Source organism: Carassius carassius, chromosome 39 (genome assembly GCF_963082965.1).
Source record: "Carassius carassius chromosome 39, fCarCar2.1, whole genome shotgun sequence".
Classification (NCBI taxonomy): Eukaryota; Metazoa; Chordata; class Actinopteri; order Cypriniformes; family Cyprinidae; genus Carassius; species Carassius carassius.
The window spans coordinates 19751640-19773773 of record NC_081793.1 but is presented as its reverse complement, the minus strand read 5'-3'; the positions used below and the strand labels follow the sequence as shown (position 1 = coordinate 19773773).

Here is a 22134-nt window from a genome sequence, read left to right as displayed (position 1 = left end):
GTGGAGAATGGAGCTAGTTGTCACACTTTTTACTTCTGTGATTATTTCTCAGGGTTTGTTTTTCAAATTACATATTTTAAAGTCCTGGCTGAAAAAATAATGCAATATTTCCACAATTAAAAATACAGTCAATTTAACACAGATCAACCTTTTGAGACAACATGCCATAATAGCAGAGCATGTTGTCACAGTATATATGTTGTAAGCTGGTAAAATATAACCTGCTATTAAATAGCTTATCAGAGGCAATTTTTTTTCTTTTTTGCTTGTGCATGCTGTTTCATGAATTGTTTCATTTACATTTATGCATTTAGCAGACACTTTTATCCAAAGTAACTTACAGTGCATTCAGGCTATACTTTTTTATCTTTTTACCATTACCTTATTCCATAGTTTTACAGATGTCTGATGTTGTAATTGAACTCCAGTGACCTCAGTGATTAAAATGAAATGACTGGACACCTGGGAAAAGGATTGCTGGTCTTAAAAGTTTAAAGTGAACTCTATTACTTCAGGCTATAGGGGTCGTATAGGGACATGGCAAGAAAAACATGGACTTGCACTTGAAAGTACTATAGACAGCAATGTGAAGGGCACTTCACCAAAATGTAACCGTCTGAAATCAACCTCAAAAGTTAAACACACTTCAAGCCAAAAAGTCAGTTACAGAAATCTTATGACCAAAACCCACCAAACCTATAAACAGAACTATTCTGCATCTACTTCAGTTTAAGTTGCAGTTTTTGACATTTAGATTTAATTCAAAGAGAAGACTGCACCATTTGAGGAAAAGCACCATTCTTGAGAACAACTATAACTATAAAACACTATGTAATTAATAAGTAATTGTAAGTAATACTGGCACTCATCCACTCAAACCTCTCTAGCAGAGATAGAAAAGCAAGTCTCAGACTCAGACTGAAGTCCGCCTTAAATCACAAAAGCTACACTTTTCAAGAACAATTTCTTAGATCCACAATTTTTTGAACACATGCTGTAATTGTAGCACAGTGGAGGCTATGACTGTGGCTCATTGTAGCAATAGTCCGATTCTTTAAATAGACTCAGCACAACAAATCATCTGCAGTGGTTGCGGGGAATCTGTAATTGAAGTCCAGAAACCATTCGAACTGTCAAAGCAAGAATAATAATAAGAAACATGCAGTGGGCGTATACATCTCGCATGATGATAATATGAAAGGAAGAGCATCCAACAGCAAGAGGACAAAATGCAAATAAAACACCAGTCTAATAGGCTTTGTTTCTTCTCTGTGTCCTTTCTTGAACTCAGAAAAGAAGGTAATTGCTTTAAACCCTTCGGTTGTCTTCAAGTCATTTTATAAGTCCACAAAAAATGCACAATAAATACCACATTGCTTTTTCAATTTGAAACAGACCTTGGAGGAATATCTGAAAAAATTGCGAGAAATTATGCAATGTCGAAAGCAAAATTATCCAGACAAAGGGAGACCTTTCACCAAGACTGTCTCCCAAACAAACATATTGAAATTCTATTTTAATACACTTCAGAACCAGAAAAAAAGCAAATCGTCCTCATTTTCATTCTAATCAGCTGTAGTTTAGAACAAAGGGGAGTAATAATTACAATAATTCATTACCAAACATTATGTTGAATGCTGACGCAATATAATAATGTGAATATGAATCAAAGTTTGATGACAAGTGTAGGCCTAATGTTTATCAACACACGGTCTTAATCTTTATTGTATAGCTTAATTTGTAATAACATATTTTTATATTAAGTCCTATGATGCTGCACGTAACATTACTAGTTTAACTCACATGTAGTTGTCAGATTTGATATAGGCTAGGCTGTGCAACAAAAAAAAAAACTGTTTCAGGACAGGTGTGGATGACATCTCATCAAGTTTAAAGGTAGGTTCATTCTCAGCAGAATGAAACACGTGTCAAATAGACTAACCTCTTTTGAGTACGAATGAATAAGAAATTTGTCCTCGCAAATAGCTAATGCCTTTGAAAAAACTACATAAAAACTGGTTACCTCTTGTTGACATGATGCAGAATGATAAGTTGTATTTTCCTCCTGAAATGATGGTGGTGGTCGTGTCAAAAAAAGTTCCCCGACTTCAGATGAGCAGAAAGTGTGCGAGTTCTGTGTCCACGAGCAGCGGAGCAGCTCTGACGCTCAGCATCAGTGATCGCTACAAAGCGAGAGAATAACGGGAAGCAGTGCTTACACGATGGGCGTGTCCTGCACGATAGACTGACTGCTACGGTATGTGGTTACAGTTACCGCTGAAGCACTTATATTTTGATTCCTGCTTTAATAGTTACTACTGTTTTTCTGACTTTAACAGATTGTGATGTTGCTTTTTAAGTTTTTAGCCTATATATTATCTTTCAGACCCTTTCTTTTCGAAGATTCAAGACGCACTTGATCGGTTAATATTAAATTTAAATTAAAAAAATATATATATTTAATTTAATTTAAAATTAATTAATTAATATGTAGCCTACCATTTAAAATGACCCATCCAAAAATGTATTAATAAACATAATTAGCTATAATATATAAGTATAAATATATAAGTATAAATAAGCCTTCCGTTAGTAGCCTACGACGAAAGCAAAGGCGTGTAATTGTTTATTCTAATATGCTACTTTAGTAGTACTTATTAATAATACTTATTCTCACTGTCTTTGTCACAAACAAACATCCGACACATTGATTGTTTTGGTTTAGCCTATCCTATGTCTAAATACTTCTTCAGTAATATGTCGCCATCATGTGGTTTAATATTTTACTGTGAACTTGTAGCCTCGACGTCTTGCACTTGGATAAGCTTCATCGATGAATGAATATTTAATATTATTTAATTGATAAACTTTTATGCCGGCATATTTGCTTATACGAATATTTAAAATGTTTAGATAACGAGGAAGCAGCAAATTATTATATAAACATGGCCCAGCTGATCTAGATTCAGCTTTCGCATTTCAGTTACAGTTAAGTTTTGCAGGCGGCTATGGGAAACTGATCACAGACCTGCATTTGTGAGCTGAGCATGTAATCGTTAGGCAGAGTAAATTAAGTGAGATATATAATTCCTATCTGAGATCATAAATAAAATACTTGTGTAAGTTGGAGGCATGACAGCAGAATATTCATCGCAACTGCTTATCAGAACTCACATTTGACTCAAACAAACGTGCTGATAGCTGTCACTCTTGAAAGAACTACAAGTACCGACCTACACGCCAATGAGCTTTAAAATATATATATATATATATATACATTGCTTTAATAAGATCTAAATTAGACTATGGGAGTATTGCGTATGGGTCAGCAGCAAAGACAACATTAGCTGAATTGGATATTGTGCAAGCGTGTGCCTTAAGAATATGTTTAGGGGCAATTAAAACTTCTCCAGTATGTGCACTTCAGGTGGAGGGAGGTGAAATGCCATTGTGGCTTCGACGGAAACAACTGACTGCAAACTATTGGATAAATCTTCGAGGGCATGAGGATAGTCATCCAACAAAAAAGGTATTACAAAAGTGTTGGGAAAAGGAGAGAAGAAAGAAAGAAAGTTTTGGCTGGACAGCTGATTTAATTGCAAAAGAAATGGAAGTGTATAATAAAAGATTTGCTAATACTGTGTTATGGCCTGTTAAGCCATTTTGGACATTGGAAATTCCGAAGGTTGATCTAGAGCTTTTAGTAATTAAAGGTTGTAACAGAAATATAGATATAATCAATGAATATTTTAAATATAAGAACAAGTATAAGGACAATACGGAGATTTATACAGATGGGTCAAAGGACCTACAAACAGATGCGACAGGGTCTGCGGTATACATCCCTAAATATGAGATAGGAATTAGCAAAAGAACATCTGACAGCATAAATGTTTATGCAGTTGAATTATGTGCTATACTTGTTGCATTAGAATGGATTGAACAATGCAGGGATATTAACATTCTAGTATGCAGTGACTCAGTATCAGCTCTTATGAGTATGAAGACTGGAAAAGCTAGTAGTCATCAAGAAATATTATATGAAATCTTGTTTTTAAATTCAAGGGTATGTAGACAAGGGAAAAATATAACATATATGTGGATACCAGCACATGTGGGCATACAGGGAAATGAGAAAGTTGATAAATTGGCAAAAAAGGCAACAAAAAAAGAACATGTTGACATGGAAATTAAATTGTCAAAATCAGAAGGGAAGAGTCTAGTGTGGAAAAAGATAATGGAAATATGGCAACATCAATGGGATCATGAAAGTAAAGGAAGACAACTATACATGATTCAAAATAAAGTAGGCAGTATAAGAGAGATGTCAAATAGAAGGACAGAACAAGTGGTAATAACAAGACTTAGGATTGGGCATTGTAAGTTAAGTGGAACTCTTCATATGTTAGGAAAACATCCCACAGGCCAATGCGATGAATGCCAAGAGGAAGAAACAGTTAGTCACATTTTTATGTCATGCAGGAAATTTATAAAAGAAAGACAAGAGTTGAAATATAGTTTACAAGAAATTGGTATAGGACAGTACAATTTAAAAAGTATATTAGGATGTGGAAAGAGTGAGCAAGGAAAGAAATATTTGTTTTATTTTTTAAAGAGGACTGGACTGGAAAAAAGAATATAATAAAAAAGTGACATGATAATAGACAACAGATGGCAGTAATGTAACATATTGGATACCAACTGCCTTAAAAACCCAAGGAAGAAGAAGAAGAAGAAATGAGGTCATCATCTCGCGCCGCGATAGCAATAAGCATGGCTATTCAGAACAGTTCACTATCCAAATTGCAGTCTTGTAATGGTATATTTGCCATTTATAAGAAACAGGGACCCACCTCCGCAGATGTGTTAAACACTCTGAAGAGAGCGCTTTTAAAGGGTAGGCGCGTATTTAATTTTTGTTTTGTTATCTTGTGATTCATTCTTTGCAGTTGATTTCAGTCCTCTGCATTGGGGGGTTGAGATAATAACTAATAAAATAATTATCAGAGTACGTTTTATTGTGTAACTAGTTTATCCTTACACAGAGGCAGGTGTTGCAAATCCTAATCCTCGCAAAAGGAACAAGCAACCTTTAAAAATTGGCCATGGTGGCACCCTGGACAGCAATGCTTCTGGTGTGCTTGGTAATTATAATCAAGTATCTTCTTCTACTGTGAAAAATTATGTAAACAAAAATATTAGAGTTAGATACATTACACTCGTTTTGAATAATAAAATGTTCTATTCATGCAAATGGTGCAAACAGACCCCTCTCTAAAGACATCCAGAACTGAAAAGAAAAAAAAAACTCATTTTGAGCAAACAGCTTTTTAATTATAATCTTGTAACTGAAATCTACAAATGCAAATAAGTATGAAAGAAAACATGTCAATTATGGGATTTTGCTTCCATAACAAAGCATGAAAAAATTATGGTTTTGCCTGTAAAATTAAAAATATGATATAATATAAATTATTGAAAGAATATGACTAATGTTTTGCAGTAGTTGGAATTGGTGAAGGAACGAAGATGCTCACCACAATGCTTGCAGGATCAAAGGTAAGTATTTTCTGGGTCACATCATGTTTGTGTCTTTCTACATTTGTCATTCTCAAATTTGAGTACTGTAACATTAAATTCTATGGTCTTTTCATAGAAATACAGAGCTATTGGAGAGTTAGGCAAAGCAACTGATACTCTTGACGTCACAGGAAATGTTGTTGAAGAAAAAAGTTATGGTGAGATTCATGGTTTTGTGGCTGTGCTTGTGATGGGGGCATAGATATCTTACAGAAATAAGTCTATAAAGATTGATGCTTGTTTTTCCCAGATCACATCACAAAAGAGGTTTTTGAGGAGAAGCTGAAGCAGTTTACGGGTGAAATTATGCAGGTTCCACCTCTGTAAGTCAGTTTGTTCTGTTTGATACACAATACATTCTTCATAAACGTCTAAATGAATTAGGTTTCTTGATGTCATAGACGTTCTGATATTTGCATTTATAGATATTCAGCACTGAAGAAGGATGGCAAGCGCATGTCTGTCCTGCTCAAGCAAGGTCAAGAGGTTGAGGCTAAACCTGCACGTCCAGTTACAGTGTACAGTCTCTCTTTACAAGACTTCAGCCCGCCGTATTTCACCATAGGTTTGTCATTTTTATGCCATATTTGGAAAGAAATAAGATATGATAAATATGAATAAATGTTAAATGTGATTTCTTGTACAACTACTACATGAAGAGAGTTAAAGAAATAGTCAACAATTTTAATTTGCTGAAAATGTACTCACCCTCAGGTAATTCAAGATGTAGATGAGTTTGTTTCTTCGTCAGAACACATTTGGAGAAATTTGCTCACCAATGGTTCCTCTGGAGTGAATGGGTGCTTTTATCAGCTGATGGCAGCCATTCACTGCGGATGATTCATCGGTGAGCAAGCGATGAAATGCATACTCTAGTCTACATCTTGGATGTAAATTCAACAGATTTTGGGTGCACTAGCTTAGAAAAAAACATATTTTATAAAAACATTATGTCAGGCTGAACAGCATTTCAATGTACTTTTGTATTCACAGATGTTGAGTGTGGAGGTGGGTTTTATGTGAGAAGCTTGGTTGATGATCTTGCAAAAGGTAGCAGTCTATAGAGATATTTATTTCTTTTAATATTACCCTCAAACATTAACATTTTATTTACTTGACATAATAATCTGATTTTCCCTGCTGTACCCTCACAGCTCTATCATCCTGTGCTCACATCAAGGAACTCAGTCGGACCAAGCAGGGTCAGTTCACACTGGAAGAGCATGCATTGAAGGAGGATCGCTGGACTTTGACAGATATCTCACAGGCTCTGCAGCCTTGCCCAAAGCCATCAGGGCAACAGAAGAATGCCAAGAAAGCAAAATCAAAGCATATGCCCACCCCATCTGAATCTAAGGGTGACAATGGAAATACAAACAATTAAAGGCCTGTCTGATGAACAAATTACATTCTCACTGAAAGAACTGTAGGAAACTGCAGTGTTATTGTGACAAAACATGACTTGGCACTGTTATTATTTGTGTAAGCCCAAACGTGCTGTAGGTAGTGGGCTTTTGTGTTCTTTGTTTTTTTTGTTTTTTTTTAATTAAACATTGACAGGCTATTAAAGTTGATTATAAATTATTAATGCATTTTGATTTCACTTAATGATAAAGAAAAAATATGCTTGAAAATATAATTATTTTGGTTTGTTAATAAATACAGTACCTATTTCATTTAATTTCTATGCTCCAGATCCAGTAAATCTTCTAGTCTTTTACGTGTTATTTGATGTTAGTTACAAACCTTAAAAACTGAAAATAGAAGCAATACGTGACATGGGCATTTTGTGCTTCTGAAAAAATTATCCTTAATGCCTAACAAGACTGCATTTATTTGTTTAAAAAAATACATTGTAATATTATTCCTGTGGTGGCCATGCTGAATTTTCTGCAGCCATTACTCCAGTCTTCAGTGTGTCTCGTGATCCTTCAGAAATCATCCTAATATGCTGATTTGTGTTACATTTTGTTCTCTCCTCATTTAAATTTTTCAAGATTCTTAGATGAATAAATGTTTAAAGGAATAGCATTTTTAAAAATAAAGTATTTTTATAACAATGTAAAAATCTTTTGATCAATTTAATGTATTCTTGGTGAAGAAAAATTTTAATTAGTATTCCCCCAAATTTGGAATGGTAGTGCAGTTTTTAAAATATTAATGTATTTCTATGCATTTTAAGGGTTAAGGTTTTAAAACAAATGTCTCAAAAGATAAACCAAATATAAACCCATTAAAAATATGCAATTACAATATGGTTTCAGATGGCACAGAAAAACCTAATTATACAATGAGATTTATATAAAGTAGTATTAGCATTCTCTTACTGAATTGAAGATTCATTGTTTTTAAGTGCTTTGTACTAATCCCTCTTAGTCAGAGATTAAGATCACATTCAGCTTCTCTGCTCTCAGACTCTGCGTTCACCCATACTTTAATGGCATTAAAAGCAAAGAAAGAAATCACGTGAAATATAAAGCCCACCTCCTTACTTGGCTACTTTTATTTAGAGGGAAGAGGCAGTGCAGATATCTGCACTGGCGTCGATAAATTGATCATATCTTTTTTCACTTTCAGCTCACAATATAATTTTTTACAGTATAGCAAGAGTAGATGTCATGCATACCACTTCAAGTGCTCTAACTGTACAGTTATAATATATTGTTAAATGTTTACCATCTGGGGGCACTATAGGTGCTTTGGCGTCATGAAGGATTTATGGCATGCCTGAAGTTCAGAGGAATGAATCGTAAATCACCTGTGATTTACACATAACAATATATGTTTATCCTGCAGGTCACTGCTGTTGCATCACTGGGCAGTTATGCTGCATGTACTTTCTGACAGGCTGGGGCATGCATGTGCAGTTACTGTGGTGCTCAGTTAGAGTTGCAGTTGCCTGAGGCTTTGATTCTTTCGTTCCTGAAGGTCTGAGGAGAAAGTGTCATGTTCCCTAGAGGGCTAGGAAAGAATGTAGCTCTAAGTGAGACAGGAATGTTCATTGACTGAAATATTGTGTAAATGCGAAAGTTGAAAACCTCTGCCAGTGCTGAATACTGCATGAATTAAATTAACAATACATTTGTGATACAAGAGTTAATTGACATTATTTTAACTTTAAATATGCTCTTTAGCATGGACACATTTGAGCCAAACAGCTCTGTTCCTAAGGTCAGCGCTATAATGCGGTGCTGTTATTCATCTTTATTGCCTGACTGAATGGGGCTGTTGTGATGGAAATGATTTAAAAAGGGAAGTCTGTGAGGTGTGAGAATCATCACAAAGTCCAGTAATTGTCCATGTGGAATATCAAATTCCCAAATGAATTGAGTGTTTTATTACCTCCTGTAAAACAACTGGCAGATTTATTATTATCTATTTAAAATAAATGCTGTTCTCTTGTGAACTTTCTATGCATCTGTGCAAGAGAACTGCAGTACACTGTTTTCAACTGTGATAATAATATGACATATAACCTGAGCACCAAATCAGCATATTAGAATGATTTCTGAATGATCATGTGACACTGAAAACTAGAGTAATGGCAGCTGAAAATGTAACTTTGCAATCACAAAAATAAATGACAATTTTAAATATATTAAAGTAGAAAAACTGTTATTTTATATAATAATAATATTTCACAAAATCACTATTTTTACTCCATTTTGATTCAAACAGATACATCCTTGGTGAGAATGAGAGGCTTATTTGAAACCCATTAAAAAATCTTAACAACCCCAAATTATGTTTGCTTATATTAACAGAACGACACACGTGGTGCATAAATGTTTGACACTAATAAAAGAACCCAAACAGCAGGGCATCATAAAGAACATTAGTTTTAATTAAGTTGGCAGCACATAGTGTATTATTTACTGAGATGCACCTCTACGTTTAGAAGAGAGACACAGAGTTCATTTTTGAAATGGAGGCTGAATGTGTGATGGGAATCTGGGCCATTAAACCTTGAAAGTCAGTGAAACTATATACATACATTACTACACTCAATATAATGTATGGAGCATGCTGGACTGTATTTTGAAATTGTTACATTGGAGGTAAAGTGAATATCCTTTAATGAGAATATACTGTTCATGTACATTCTGTACTGAGTGTAATGTAGGTAGCATGCTGGAATGTGAATCGTTACATTGTAAGTAAAATGAATAATCTTATATAGACTAATCTTAAATTCTAGAAAAGCGATTTGGCTGCAACATAATTGTTAAATATGGCTCACACTATACAAAACGATTCCCTAGTTGGGAAATAAAAAATGTGCTAAAAAAAACTAATAGCGATAGGAAGTAGCCTACTGTGTGCAATGGATATTCCAGCAACGCGCATGCTGGTCTCTGTCTCTTTAAAGATGTCCTGTTCCCATTGCGCATGCGCGGCATCTCTGTTGAGTTTGCTCCAACCTGAGGAGCAAGCTTCCCGTACTATGGGAGCTTAAACGGTGGTCGAGGGGGCCGAAATTCACACACTGAGAGGGTTTCAGCGCACCGGGACGAAGAGGATATATACCAACACCGAGGGTCGACGCATTCGTTAAGGAGTTTATTACGTTGAGCCTGAAAAACAGCGAGAAAATATGCGGATAACGGATAGTTGCTCAGGTTTTCCAAATCCCTCAGCGCAGCGGACAACAGCAGAAACAACAACCGTGTTACTGACCGCTGCTGTTAAAAAGGATGCTTTTTACTCCGAAACCTTCTCCGTGTAGCGTTTTTTCCCCCCGTGGCATATGAACATTTAGCAACGAAAAGCTCAAGGTTTAAAAGCTTTAAATCACACCAGCAGTGTATTTGGACAGTCAGCTGAATGTTTACACTTTAAAATGGCTGCGGACGGGATCAGAATAAGACCGTTGAATAATGTGATGCTTTAAAGCTGGAAATATCTCGTCACATGATTTATGGTAATGCTCTGGAAGGAGAGATTTTTTTCAGTGTTATGGGGAATTATTTTCCAGCTTTGTAACTGCAGGAGGTAACGTAGGAAATTCCTGCCCTTGTTCAGAAACAATGAGGCGAGAAAGATGATTTAATATGTCTGTGTTTATGCTCCTTTTATCATATCACACTCGGATCTGGAGTTTTTCCGTCAAACGACTGCCTGAATTTCCATGATCTGTAAGTGAACGGATCCCCCTGCTGTTTTAATTGAAATAATCTGGGCTCCAGTAAGCAGGAAAGAAAGGCCCTGAGTTACTGATACCCAATCACCAACAGCAGCAGCACCCATAAACCATGAATGCTGGGAAGAGGATGCTCAGACCTGAACTGTTTCTGGTCAGACACGACAGACAGAGACTGCAGGGCATGCAGAGATATTTCTGGCTGTGTGTGATGTTCTCCCTGGTGCTGATTTCAGACGGCTCTCCATCTAAACCCTGCGAGAAGAGCTGTCTGTCAGGCAGGTGTGTGAACGGATCTTGTGTCTGTGATCGTGGATGGGTTGGGGACCAGTGTCAACACTGCCAGGGAAGATTCAAGTGAGTATTTAAAAAGCAACTAAACCCCAAACCAAATTTTTTTAGTTAATGATCTGTAAGAATGGGTCTTTATTAGTGCTGTTCATTGATTTGAGTAACTTTTTTGACATTTGAGTATAAAGTGTTTTATTTCTACAATATATGGTGTAAAAACGTCTGAGTGCTGCCCTCTTCAGGTTGAACGGTGGCTACTGCAGTTGATTTTTCCTATTGGATGTTGCGGTGGCAAGTGACGTAAGCGGTGGCAGGTGACGTAAGCAGTTTCCAGCTCACCACGCCCCTTGGTACGAGCTACCACGCCCCTGGCAGTATAAAACCATCTTGTTCCGTCAAAATTACTGTAGTGAGTCAGGAGTTGGAATTGCGAGTATTGAAAACGACCTGGATGGAGTATTATAGCATCTATTTTGCATACCATTTAAATAGTTATTTATATTATTTCGTGTAGCCTATGTAGTTCATTAGCATAGTTGTTAGGTGTAATGTTAGTATTGTTAGAAGCATAGTTAGTTAGTAGCATAGTATTGCAACAGTTAGGAAAGCTTCAAATTAGCATATATTTATTTACAGTGGTCAGGATGGTACGTGCTGGTTGCAACAGCAAGGATGTATAGTTTTCCAGCAGAATTGAAAATTAGGCGCTGGAAGACCGCGAGTTCCCGCCTAGAGCGTGCAAATTGCATTTTACACGAGATTGCTTCTCCAACGCAATGGAGGTGGAAATGGGCTTCTCCACACAGCTCGCACTGAAAAGCGATGCGGTGCGGGAGTTAAGACCGCAGTTTGAGCCAACGGCTCGAATTAATATGGCTCAGGCCACAGACACCTCGACATCCTCCGCTTCAGGTGAAGGTGGGCGAGAAAAGTCCTCTACTTCAAATGAACGCTCTGTTGCAAAGCTACTTGCATCACTAGTCACTCTCCATTTTAGCGACTCTGGCAGCAGCTGTCAATTAATCCGTCACCGCGGGTCTCAGGTTCACGCCCCACCCTCGGTTCATCCCCTCTATCTTCGTCTTATCAGTTTAACTTATCAGTTAAACTGATAAGACGGACATTTATTCTTGAACGCTCCCTCCTCTCAGACTATTTTTGTGTGGCTAAAAATCTAGATTTCATTTCCACATTGAAATCTTTCTTGGTATACTCCTGGCAAATCCCATGAGTCCTGGCACAGTTTGGTTGAATTAAAGTTTTGTACTTTTAGCACAAAGACATTAAGGCCTTAAAAGATCTTCAATTAGAACAGAAAGTCTTAAATTCATAAAGTCATTGATACAATGTATATATTCCTCAGTATTTTGTCTTGTTTTCACATAAAAATGTTAACATACTTAAATCAGCAAATATTTCCTTGAGATGCATATTCTGAGAAATCAAGTGAGTTTGTTAAAATTAAGAAACTATGTCAGTGGGGCATTAAAACTTGTTTTAATTTAGAATCACGTTGATTTTCTGAACCCTTTGGCAGATATTTGATATTTAAAAAAAAAAAAACTCATTGTGTTACTTTCAATATATCTTAAAAGAGTTTATATTAGTGTTATTTAAATAATGTACAGACATGATCTTATGAGAGTGTTTTGACACATCTACTGTACTGATTGATTCTGTGGCTTTGTCTTCACAAAGGATGTCAAAGATACTGTGGGTAGGCATGATTTAGTTTTAAACTGTCTTAGTTTGACAGCTGTATGATAAATGAATGTCTTGAACAAAGCTCCTGCACTGTTTCTTAAAATAGCATCCCGCTCTCATCTGGTGTAGCAAAGATCTCACTCTCCATCTTAGAAGTAGCCAAAAGGATGCTATCGGCATTTATAAGTGCTGCCACTCAAAATAAACTTCAGCTTGACACCTCGACCTGTATAAAAATGCTGAAAGCCACAATAGCTGACTGAAAGGAAATGAACTCAGTTGATGTTTTGTTGCTCTCGCCCATTGTTGGGCCTTTCATGCTGGTCTAGGTGACCAGGAAGTCCTGAGTTATTATCGGAGCATTTCATACTGTGTGGTCACCCATTAGATACTCCACAAGATGCATGATCAAACAACAAAGGCTGTCACCCTCACTATAAATTGTGTCTGGTGGGCCACTTCATTGTTTTGGCCAGGGCTTGCTTGTGCAGATGCGTTTTTTTAAAAATGCAGAATTATTAATGACCTGTGTTAGGTTTCACACTCATAAGCAACAATCACAGTGCAAAAGGGTGCTTTAATAATGTAGATGGAGTCCAGTCTGTGTCTGCTAAAAGATAAAAATATAAGAAGGAAAGGGGCTGAAGTAGGCTTGGGCGGTAATACGGTAATATGGTATACCGCGGGATCTAAAAATAGCAACGGTATCAGTTTCAATACCGTCATACCGTCAATAAAAAAACAAAAAAACACTGCACTTATATAGGAGACAAGGATTAAATATTAAATATAATTTATTTAATGCCTAAAAATGCATATGCGTGGTTGTCATCGCGTGACAACGAGACGAGGAGAAAGAGAGAGAGGGGGAAAGATGGCGAGTTGCGCACCGAGTGACCTGGTCTCGAAAAAGAACACAACTTCTGCAGTTTGCCAGTATTTCGGGTTTCGACCGAACGAGAAGGGAGAGGCGGTAAATACGGATGAGGCTATTTGCAAATTATGCCCTCACGAAAAAAGATGACTCTGGGAATATGCTGCAAAAAAAAAAAAAGCCGATGCAATGGCAGGTCCTGTCGGCATCGGCAACGTATAGGACCGAGTCGGAGCTAACAGCCTACTGTTTGGAGCCAAGGAGACGAGGACCCACTTCATTCATGGAAAAATGCTGCCTGGTGTTTTCCCCAGATGTCGCGAGTGGCACGAAAGTACCTGTGCTTCAGGTTTTCAGCACCGCAGGTAAAGTTGTCGGTCCACAATGTGCCCTAGCGAAAAATCTTGACTAGATTGTATGCCACTTGCCATTCGTTCCTATTGACACTGTGTTTATTTTTTATTTATTTAATGGATTCAGGTATTTTTATTTGGATTTAATTAAAAACTTTTTTGTTAAGAAGACTGGAAAGAATAAGTTTTTATTTAGACCTATTGCTTTTCAATAATTTTTTATAATATATATATATATATATATATATATATATATATATATATATATATATATATATATATATATATATATATATATATATATATATATATATATGGATGTTTATTTTAATTCAACTCTGGTTGACTGTTGTGGGTCTATTTGCTCTTTTTTTTATAAGCTGCTCTTTGTTATAAAAAGTTGTTCGTGCAGTGTGATTTTTAAGGATGGGCGTTTTCCGCAAATATCACATTCAAATAATTTTGAGCTCACAAAAAACGAATATTAGAATATTCGTTTATTTAAATTAACTTTGAGACAGACGTTATTTTTCAGCAACATTTATTGTTTCTGTCATTTTTGAACAAGCTTACACACAATAAGCTTGAACATTAGCTACACATCGTGTTTTGTAGCTGAAAATCTTTAACAATGCGTGCAAACAAACAAAAGTACAGATTAAAAGCAAAAAAAATAAAAAATGAACAAAGAAAAAACGTAGGCTAAAGCATCCTGCAGCAATTAGGCCATTGACATTGTACAGAATTTAGCTTACACTTAACTTTGAAACTGTCAGCAAATCTTTTTTTTCTATTGTTTTACATGTTCTTGTTAAGAAATACGGGCATGTAAACATGATCGGGGGAAAGTCGGCTCCTTAGTCCGTTAACAATAAGGCCGGCCGCGAAGAAAACGCGCTCTGACGGCACAGACGTTGGCGGGACTCACAAATAATGGTGTGCTAAGCGAATAAGTTTTGTGAAGCACTTCGTGTTTTCGTTTCAACACTGAATGGGATCCTCATCTGGTGGAATACATGGCTCCAGCAAGAACTGTTCCCACTCGTCTCGGCTGGACTCTCTGTAATCATTGCTGAAGAACTGGCTCAGCCTTTTCCGACGAGTGGGCATTGCATCCTCCTCATCGTCGGTGGCAGCGGCTGCATCCGCACCACTCGCATCAAGGAAAATGTTCTGATAATGTTCAAAAAAGGGTTTTTTTCTTACTTCTCTCATGTTTTCATCGAGAAACCTGAGATGTTTTATGCCGAGGGTCTAGGGCAGACGCGAGAAGAGGAGTTTTCACTGCATTCTCCAAGTTAGCGGTGTTTATTCGTTGCTTGAGAGATGGCGCAACAATGTTCTTGAATTCGGTCACTTTCTGTGATTCTCCACGGCATATTTGAAGTACTGTAGAAGACCGCAGTTCTTATTCATTCGTTAATTATTTTTGCTTGCATACATATTCAAATATGCCGTGGAGAATCACAGAAAGTGACCGAATTAGGTTTTATTGTGGACTTTTTTCTTTCTTTTTTTATAGCAAGCAAAAATGTCAATTTGAATATCATTTTTATTTATGGAATAATTAGAGCAGAACGAATATTCAGATGTTCGACTATCCGTGCACAGTGATTTTATTGATTTGTGTGCGCGTCTCTGCACAAAAACTGTTCTGTATGTTTATGTTAATTTAATTCTGTTTGACTATTGCTATTTGTTGCTAATAAAAGTTGTTAATATTGTTGTGCATGCAATTTTGTTATTGTTTCAGTATTAGTGTTTGGTATTCAGTTTCTGAATGGTTTAGGCACAAGCCAACAGTTTGGTGATCCTGTCTCAGCCTTACGTCATCATTTTTTAATTATTCACGGTAATACCGTATACCGAGGTAAAATAGGGAGGAGGTTTGACGGTATCAAAATTTGGATACCGCCCAAGCCTAGGCTGAAGGTACTTTTTAATTTTCTAGTCACAGTTTAGGTGACCTGTCTTGTCAATATGAATCAGTCTTCTTTAAATTAAGTGAAATATTAGCCATGTTTTTGCATTACCAATTAGCAATGTCCAACCAATGGCAAGTTAATCTTCAAGCAGAGTCAGCCTTGGTGCTAAAAGTGAGTGCTTTGGAAATTTCTTAAGCAGTTACTTCATGATGTAGCCTAAACCTTGTTGCTCAGAGATGGGTTGGCTTTCTGTTGCTTTGTGTGGTTGTCACCTCCTGATGTAACTTCCTTTCTGTATACTGAAGTTCACACTTAAGATGAAGCTAGAGTAGATTACTTAGCAATTTAATTAAGATTTTGTCCATAAATTGTGTCCTATATATTGTCTGTGTAGTGTGTAATATATATATATATATATATATATATATATATATTTTTTTTTTTGTACTTTATAGCGGCATATTTATTAAAGGGGAATTTCTGTGAACATGAATTTTAGAATGTCAACCATACAAAATGCTTTCTTGAAATCAGTTGAGGAAAGTTGTTGTTTTTTGATTATTTATTGTAAAATGAAGCCAGCATACATGGCATGTGATAACTATAATCAGACCAGCGTTTACATAAAAAAAAGGGTGACATACAATATCTATGCACACCTAGAATACCAACTGCTCCCATTTATCTTTTGCTGTATTTTGTCTATTGAGTTATTATATAAGAAAGTTAGTAGCTTTTACCTACTCTTTGTTAGTTTGCATTGCATTAAGTATAACATGTTAACATATACAACTTTTGATTTAAAAAATGTCAGTGTAATTAAATTTCTCTATTAAATTTTTTTTATTAGATTATTAAACAGTAGAAAAACAGTAGAAAAATTGATAATTGCTAGTTTAAATTATCTAATGTAGTTATAACTAATGTTAACAAATGAAACCTTTTACCTTTATGCTAATTTTTATTAATGTTTTTCTTTTCTTTTTTTGCATTTTAGCCTTATAGTTCAATTATAATTTTCCTGCTGTGTGACAAATGCGTTTTTAAAAGTACAACTATTCCATTTAGTATCTTCATTAATCTAAAAACATAAAAGATGCATGCATAGTAATTATAAAAGAATTAGCTAAATCTTTTCCAATGGTTTTAGAATGAGTATAACATTTCACACCACAGGACTTGTCAGCTTCTCAAATGTGTGTCAACTGCCTTTGTGCAAATATCTATTTGAAATATGTCTGTGGTGTGTTCAGAAATATTGTGTGTTCTAGACTGCTGGGTAGTTGTTGTTTAACTGATTTGGTATTTGGGGTAAGCCAAGTCAGTCTACATGATCTGTGCTCTATTTTTAGGCTGATCTTTATGGATTACTATCTGAAGTGCAATGTAAGCTACATCATCTTCATCAAACAAACCTGACAGATGCTTGGCTTAGACCAGCTGCAAGGTACATTTACGTTTTGTGATCAGATGCTGGAAGGATTTCTTCAAGTGTTTGGAATTTTTTAAAGTCATTTGAATTAGTATGAATGCTGCCATCTGAACCTTGGAGCGCAGCATCTAACAAGAGGCTCCAGGGCTCCAGACAAAAATATTAGCTAGTTAAAGGGATAGTTCACCTAAAAATCAAAATTATGTCATTAATAACTCACCCTCATGTCGTTCCAAACCAATAAGCCCTTTCACACATACAGACTTTTCCGGAAAATAACCGGTAAATTGCCGTAAAGAGATCATGTGTGAACAGGATCTTTTCAAAAATACCGGTAAATTCGTTCCGGCAATTTACCGGTATGAGAAGTTGTAACATTACCAGTAAATTGCCAGAATTCTGCAGTGTGTGAATGCAGAAGGAAAATTACCGGTATGAGCACGTACGAGTTTAATAAAATAAAATAAAAATGTCATCCAACTGAAGCAACAGTGAAATTAAAGCGCTTCTCCTTATCCGGGCAGATGAAGAAATATGTCATCATCTGAGACAAAAACTGTTAGTGATGCAGTAACGTATGATAAAATAACTGTTAACTGTCTCCGAGAGGAATGCATTCACAGGACAAAGTCAGGTCATCAATAAACTGAAAAGATTGCGTCTTAATATAAAAATAAATAAAAATAAACGACCATCACAAACGAAGTAGTAGTGGAAGTATTTCTTGTTCCTATTATGACTTTTGTCAATCTATTTGGGCGTTCGGCTAATCCTGTAGCTCTAAACCAGTGGATCTCAACCCGCGGCACGTCATGAAATCACATGCGGCCCACCATGCCGAACACAATAAAAAAATTACAATAATAACTTTGTTTTACAACTTATTTTAGTTTTTACATAGGTAAAAACACATAGGGAACAAACGAGAAGTCGGAGCAGTGGAGAAGAGAAGAGTGCTGGACATTCGGCATCAACTTTCGGTTTGCCCCGCAACTCACTTCAGCCAGTCTTTTTTCCCAATTCTCCCAAAACAGCTTATACTACTTTTTCAGCTATTAAAATAGTTCAGTTTTGTATGTTTGGAGCAGTTTTTGATCGTTAAACAGGCCTATAAGTTTTGTTTTTAAAGCGGCCAGCACAGAGAGAGAGTTTACATAGCCTATGCTTAATGAGTTTAGCCTTCTGAAATCATCACGAATTGTCTAAAATAAAATCTAAAGATATAAAACAGATCAAGCATGTAACGATGTTTTAACGTTAAACCCAGATACATGTGCGCTATATCGAATATTTTGTGCGGAGAGTGCAAGATAAAGCACGCTTTTTTGGGACATATAGGTGCCAGCGCGATCATAATATAAAATAAAAAAATATAAAATAAAGAAAACAAACATGCTTTCTGCCGTCTCGTCTTGAACAGGAGAGCTTACAAAAATAAGCCGAAACTCAGCGAATACATGCCTCACAGAAATGATAAATATATATATAGAAAGCTTTAAATTACTACTTAACGAAATAATAATAATAATAAAAAAAAATCTCAATACAATTATAATCCGTATAGAAGGCGCGTCTAATGAGGAGATGATGAGCAACTTCATCCTTGGCACACAGACTCAGAAAACACTAGTTTATTAGTAAATAATTCAAATATATTTTTACTATTTCCCTCTGTCACATTCATGGTAATTACTTTTTCCGGTGCTTTGCGACATCTTTTGAACTCAATTTGAACGCAGAACTGTTCATCTGCGCTGACAGACTATTTGATATGAATTTGCATCAGCATAGATTTGTGAACGCAAGTTTTCTGCAGTGTCGTGCATCTTACAGACTGCAATTTACAATCGCAACTTCATTGTGCTATTAATCCTTACAAGCCGATTTCAATAGATTGGTCAGCTCCCGACAGCGTCGGGTGTTTTATTAATGGTGATTATTTAAACCAGTCATCTATTACGATGTCTCTCCATAACAAAAGCAGTTGCATGAATACTAAAGTTTGAAACAAAAATGAAACCATCAACAGAAATAACGAACACATATTACCCTCCATGTTTAAAAATACAAGCACAGCTGTTTAGAGGTTAATGACGTCACATAATTTACTGGTATTTTGGAATGGATGTGTGAATGGTGCTTTTCCGGAAAAAAGACGGAATGTTGTTGACTGTGTGAACAGCGCATTTTTGAATTTACCGGTAAAGTCGTTCTGGTAATTTTACGGCAATTTACTGGTATTACTGTGCGAAAGAGGCTAGTAAGACCTTCATTTATCTTCGGAACACAGTTTAAGATATTTTAGATTTAGTCCGAGAGCTCTCAGTCCGAGAGCTCTCTCCTCCATTGAAACTGTGTGTATGGTATACTGTCCATGTCCAGAAAGGTAAGAAAAACATCATCAAATTAGTCCATGTGACATCAGAGGGTCAGTTAGAATAGTTTGAAGCATCGAAAATACATTTTGGTCCAAAAATAGCAAAAACTACGACTGTATTCAGAATGGTTTTCTCTTCCGTGTCTGTTGTGAGAGAGAGTTCAAAACAAAGCAGTTTGTCATATACGGTTCGCGAACCAAGCATTCGATGTAACCGGATCTTCTTGAACCAGTTCACCAAATCGAACTGAATCGTTTTAAATTGTTTGCGTCCCCAATACACATTAATCCGCAAATGACTTAAGCTGTTAACTTTTTTAATGTGGCTGACACTTACTCTGAGTTCAAACAAACCAATATCCCAGAGTAATTCATTTACTCAAACAGTACACTGACTGAACTGCTGTGAAGAGAGAACTGAAGATGAACACCGAGCCGAGCCAGATAATGACTCGTTCACGAGTCAAGAACCGGTTGCATCGGTTTTCGGATCACCAGTAAGTTCTTTCGGACAATTTGATTTAATAAACCGGTTGAAGAAAACGGTTCATTGGTTCTTTTGCGCTCGACGTAATGGTGTCATTTGCGATGATTGCCCTTGATTCAAGCCTTAGGTTTACCTGGGCTCATAACATTAGCACAGAATCAGTTCAGAATCAATCACCAAAAGAATCAGTTCAGTTCAGACGCTCTGTGTGTCGGTCTGCTTCACGCTGAATCACACATGCGCAGTATCATCAGCTCCTCGATTCTCGAATCGGACACGTCTGACAGAAACGGTTCTTGACTCGTGAACGAGTCAGTCTTTTGTTTGTTATCTGGCTCGGCTCAGTGTTCATCAGATATCTTGTGATTGGCTATTAATTTCTAACTGCATCTGGCAGTGGTGGATCCTGTCATGGGAAATATAGGCGGCTACCTAGGGCGGAATTCCTCTCTTCAAAATACTTTATTTTTGATGGGTTCAATAGAGTTAGAGTTATCAATGACAAATGTTGAGAGCGCAGTAATGCAACACACAAATCTCACCACTCGCAAGCAGATTTCTCTCACACAAAACTGGACATGCGCTTTAAAAAAAAAAGTGTTCTCTTATTAATTGGTTCTGCTGTTGCTCGGATATTGCGTATGCATGCTCAGTCTTTGTCTTTGCATCACTGAAGACCAGAGGGCTTTTTTTTTTTTTTTAGCTGAAGTGTAGGCTTATCCCACTAAATGGAAGCTGATTATAGTCAGCCTTCTCTAGTCATTTATTTTATTATTTAATAGACCTACTTATTTGAGTTAAGTGCTTATTGTAAATATGCATTTATTAGATTAGCATATTTTATTTAGTTCATTTGCATTTTTTTGTGTTTGTATATAGTAATACAATAAAAGCGTATCAACTAGGCCTAGATCCAGAAATAAATCACTGTGGGTTCTTCTGAAATTAGTGTGGGTGCTCTTTTCTTAATCCACATTTTCAGATGTTTTGTCCAATTCATTGCTATAGTTATTACTTTGTCAATCAATGCTATGTCGAGAGTGAATCCCACATAAATATGTGGATGTCATTCCTGAAACTTTGCAACGTGTGTGTGGCCAAAAAAAAAAGGTCTTGCATTTTGAATGAATTAGAAAATTTGCAAAGAGCGTTTCCTTTGAAATCGCTAAAAACCTGTCACTTTTTGTTCATTGCGATCTCACAAAGTTCTTTTATGACCAATGAATCTCTCTACACTGCACAATCAATTTATTATTTACAGTGTGTTTATACACTCTGTATTTTATAATGAGAAGATTCGATTGTATAACTCAGCATGGAACAAAAACTGGTGTGTGGTGTAGCCTTTAGATATGAGACAAAACCAGCTTGTACTGTCATAAAGGATGATGAATGTGTTTTCATTTGAGTCCCTTTAAGTGTTTTTCTTCATGGAATATGTCCAATTTCTCACGTGGTAACATCTAATTTATTTAATTTTTATCAACCCAAAAATATTAACCTAAATAACCTTCATTAAGTGACAGTGATAAAATTAAATTTAAAGGTGCTGTATGTAAGATTTAGATTCTATTAAAGCATAAAAAATAGCATAATATGTTTTTAGATATTTAAGAAACATGCTAAGTTAAAATACTTGTTTATCTGAAAAACAATGCTACAGTCAGTTAATCTCCATTGTAAAATGCAAACTCATTGCCATAGTTCTGTATTTTAGATTTTTCGATGGAAAATATAAACATCTATTATTTATCATACTTAGAGGTTTTGATTCAGTGGAGTCAGCTGGTCCAAATAAAGTAGGATTCAAATTACTGATGACTAGTTTAAGCTGTTTAGAGTCTATTCTTTCTTTTGGGAGACTAACTTTATTTATCGTGCACTTTCGGGTTCACAACTTTGCAGATAAATTCAAATTTACATACAGCTACATTAAACACTATAGGGACACTTTAAGTCAAATGTGGTGGA

General features: G+C 36.1%; 2 protein-coding genes across 2 annotated transcripts in view; both read left to right on the top strand.

The window, feature by feature from the left end:
• The first annotated feature begins 4747 nt into the window (after window positions 1-4747).
• LOC132121087 (pseudouridylate synthase TRUB1-like) lies at window positions 4748-7261 on the top strand. Its single transcript, XM_059530268.1, has 8 exons — window positions 4748-4897; window positions 5046-5144; window positions 5504-5559; window positions 5657-5738; window positions 5831-5903; window positions 6006-6145; window positions 6574-6630; window positions 6735-7261. The coding sequence occupies exons 1-8, from the start codon at window positions 4774-4776 to the stop codon at window positions 6962-6964; spliced, it is 861 nt and encodes a 286-aa protein (XP_059386251.1). The 5' UTR covers window positions 4748-4773; the 3' UTR covers window positions 6965-7261.
• Window positions 7262-9985: 2724 nt separating this feature from the next.
• atrnl1b (attractin-like 1b) overlaps window positions 9986-22134 on the top strand; it is a 109082-nt gene continuing 96933 nt past the window's right edge. The window contains exon 1 of the mRNA XM_059531095.1: window positions 9986-11077. Coding sequence (XP_059387078.1) covers window positions 10833-11077 — 245 coding nt within the window. The 5' untranslated portion in view covers window positions 9986-10832. The remainder of the gene's footprint in view (window positions 11078-22134) is intronic.

Excerpts from the sequence above, each read along its gene's own strand:
- LOC132121087 (XM_059530268.1), top strand. The coding sequence starts at position 4,774 with ATGGCTATTCAGAACAGTTCACTATCCAAATTGCAGTCTTGTAATGGT. Across the intron at positions 5,145-5,503 it reads CAATGCTTCTGGTGTGCTTG|TAGTTGGAATTGGTGAAGGA; the intron begins GTAATTATAATC and ends AATGTTTTGCAG. Across the intron at positions 5,904-6,005 it reads ATTATGCAGGTTCCACCTCT|ATATTCAGCACTGAAGAAGG; the intron begins GTAAGTCAGTTT and ends TTGCATTTATAG.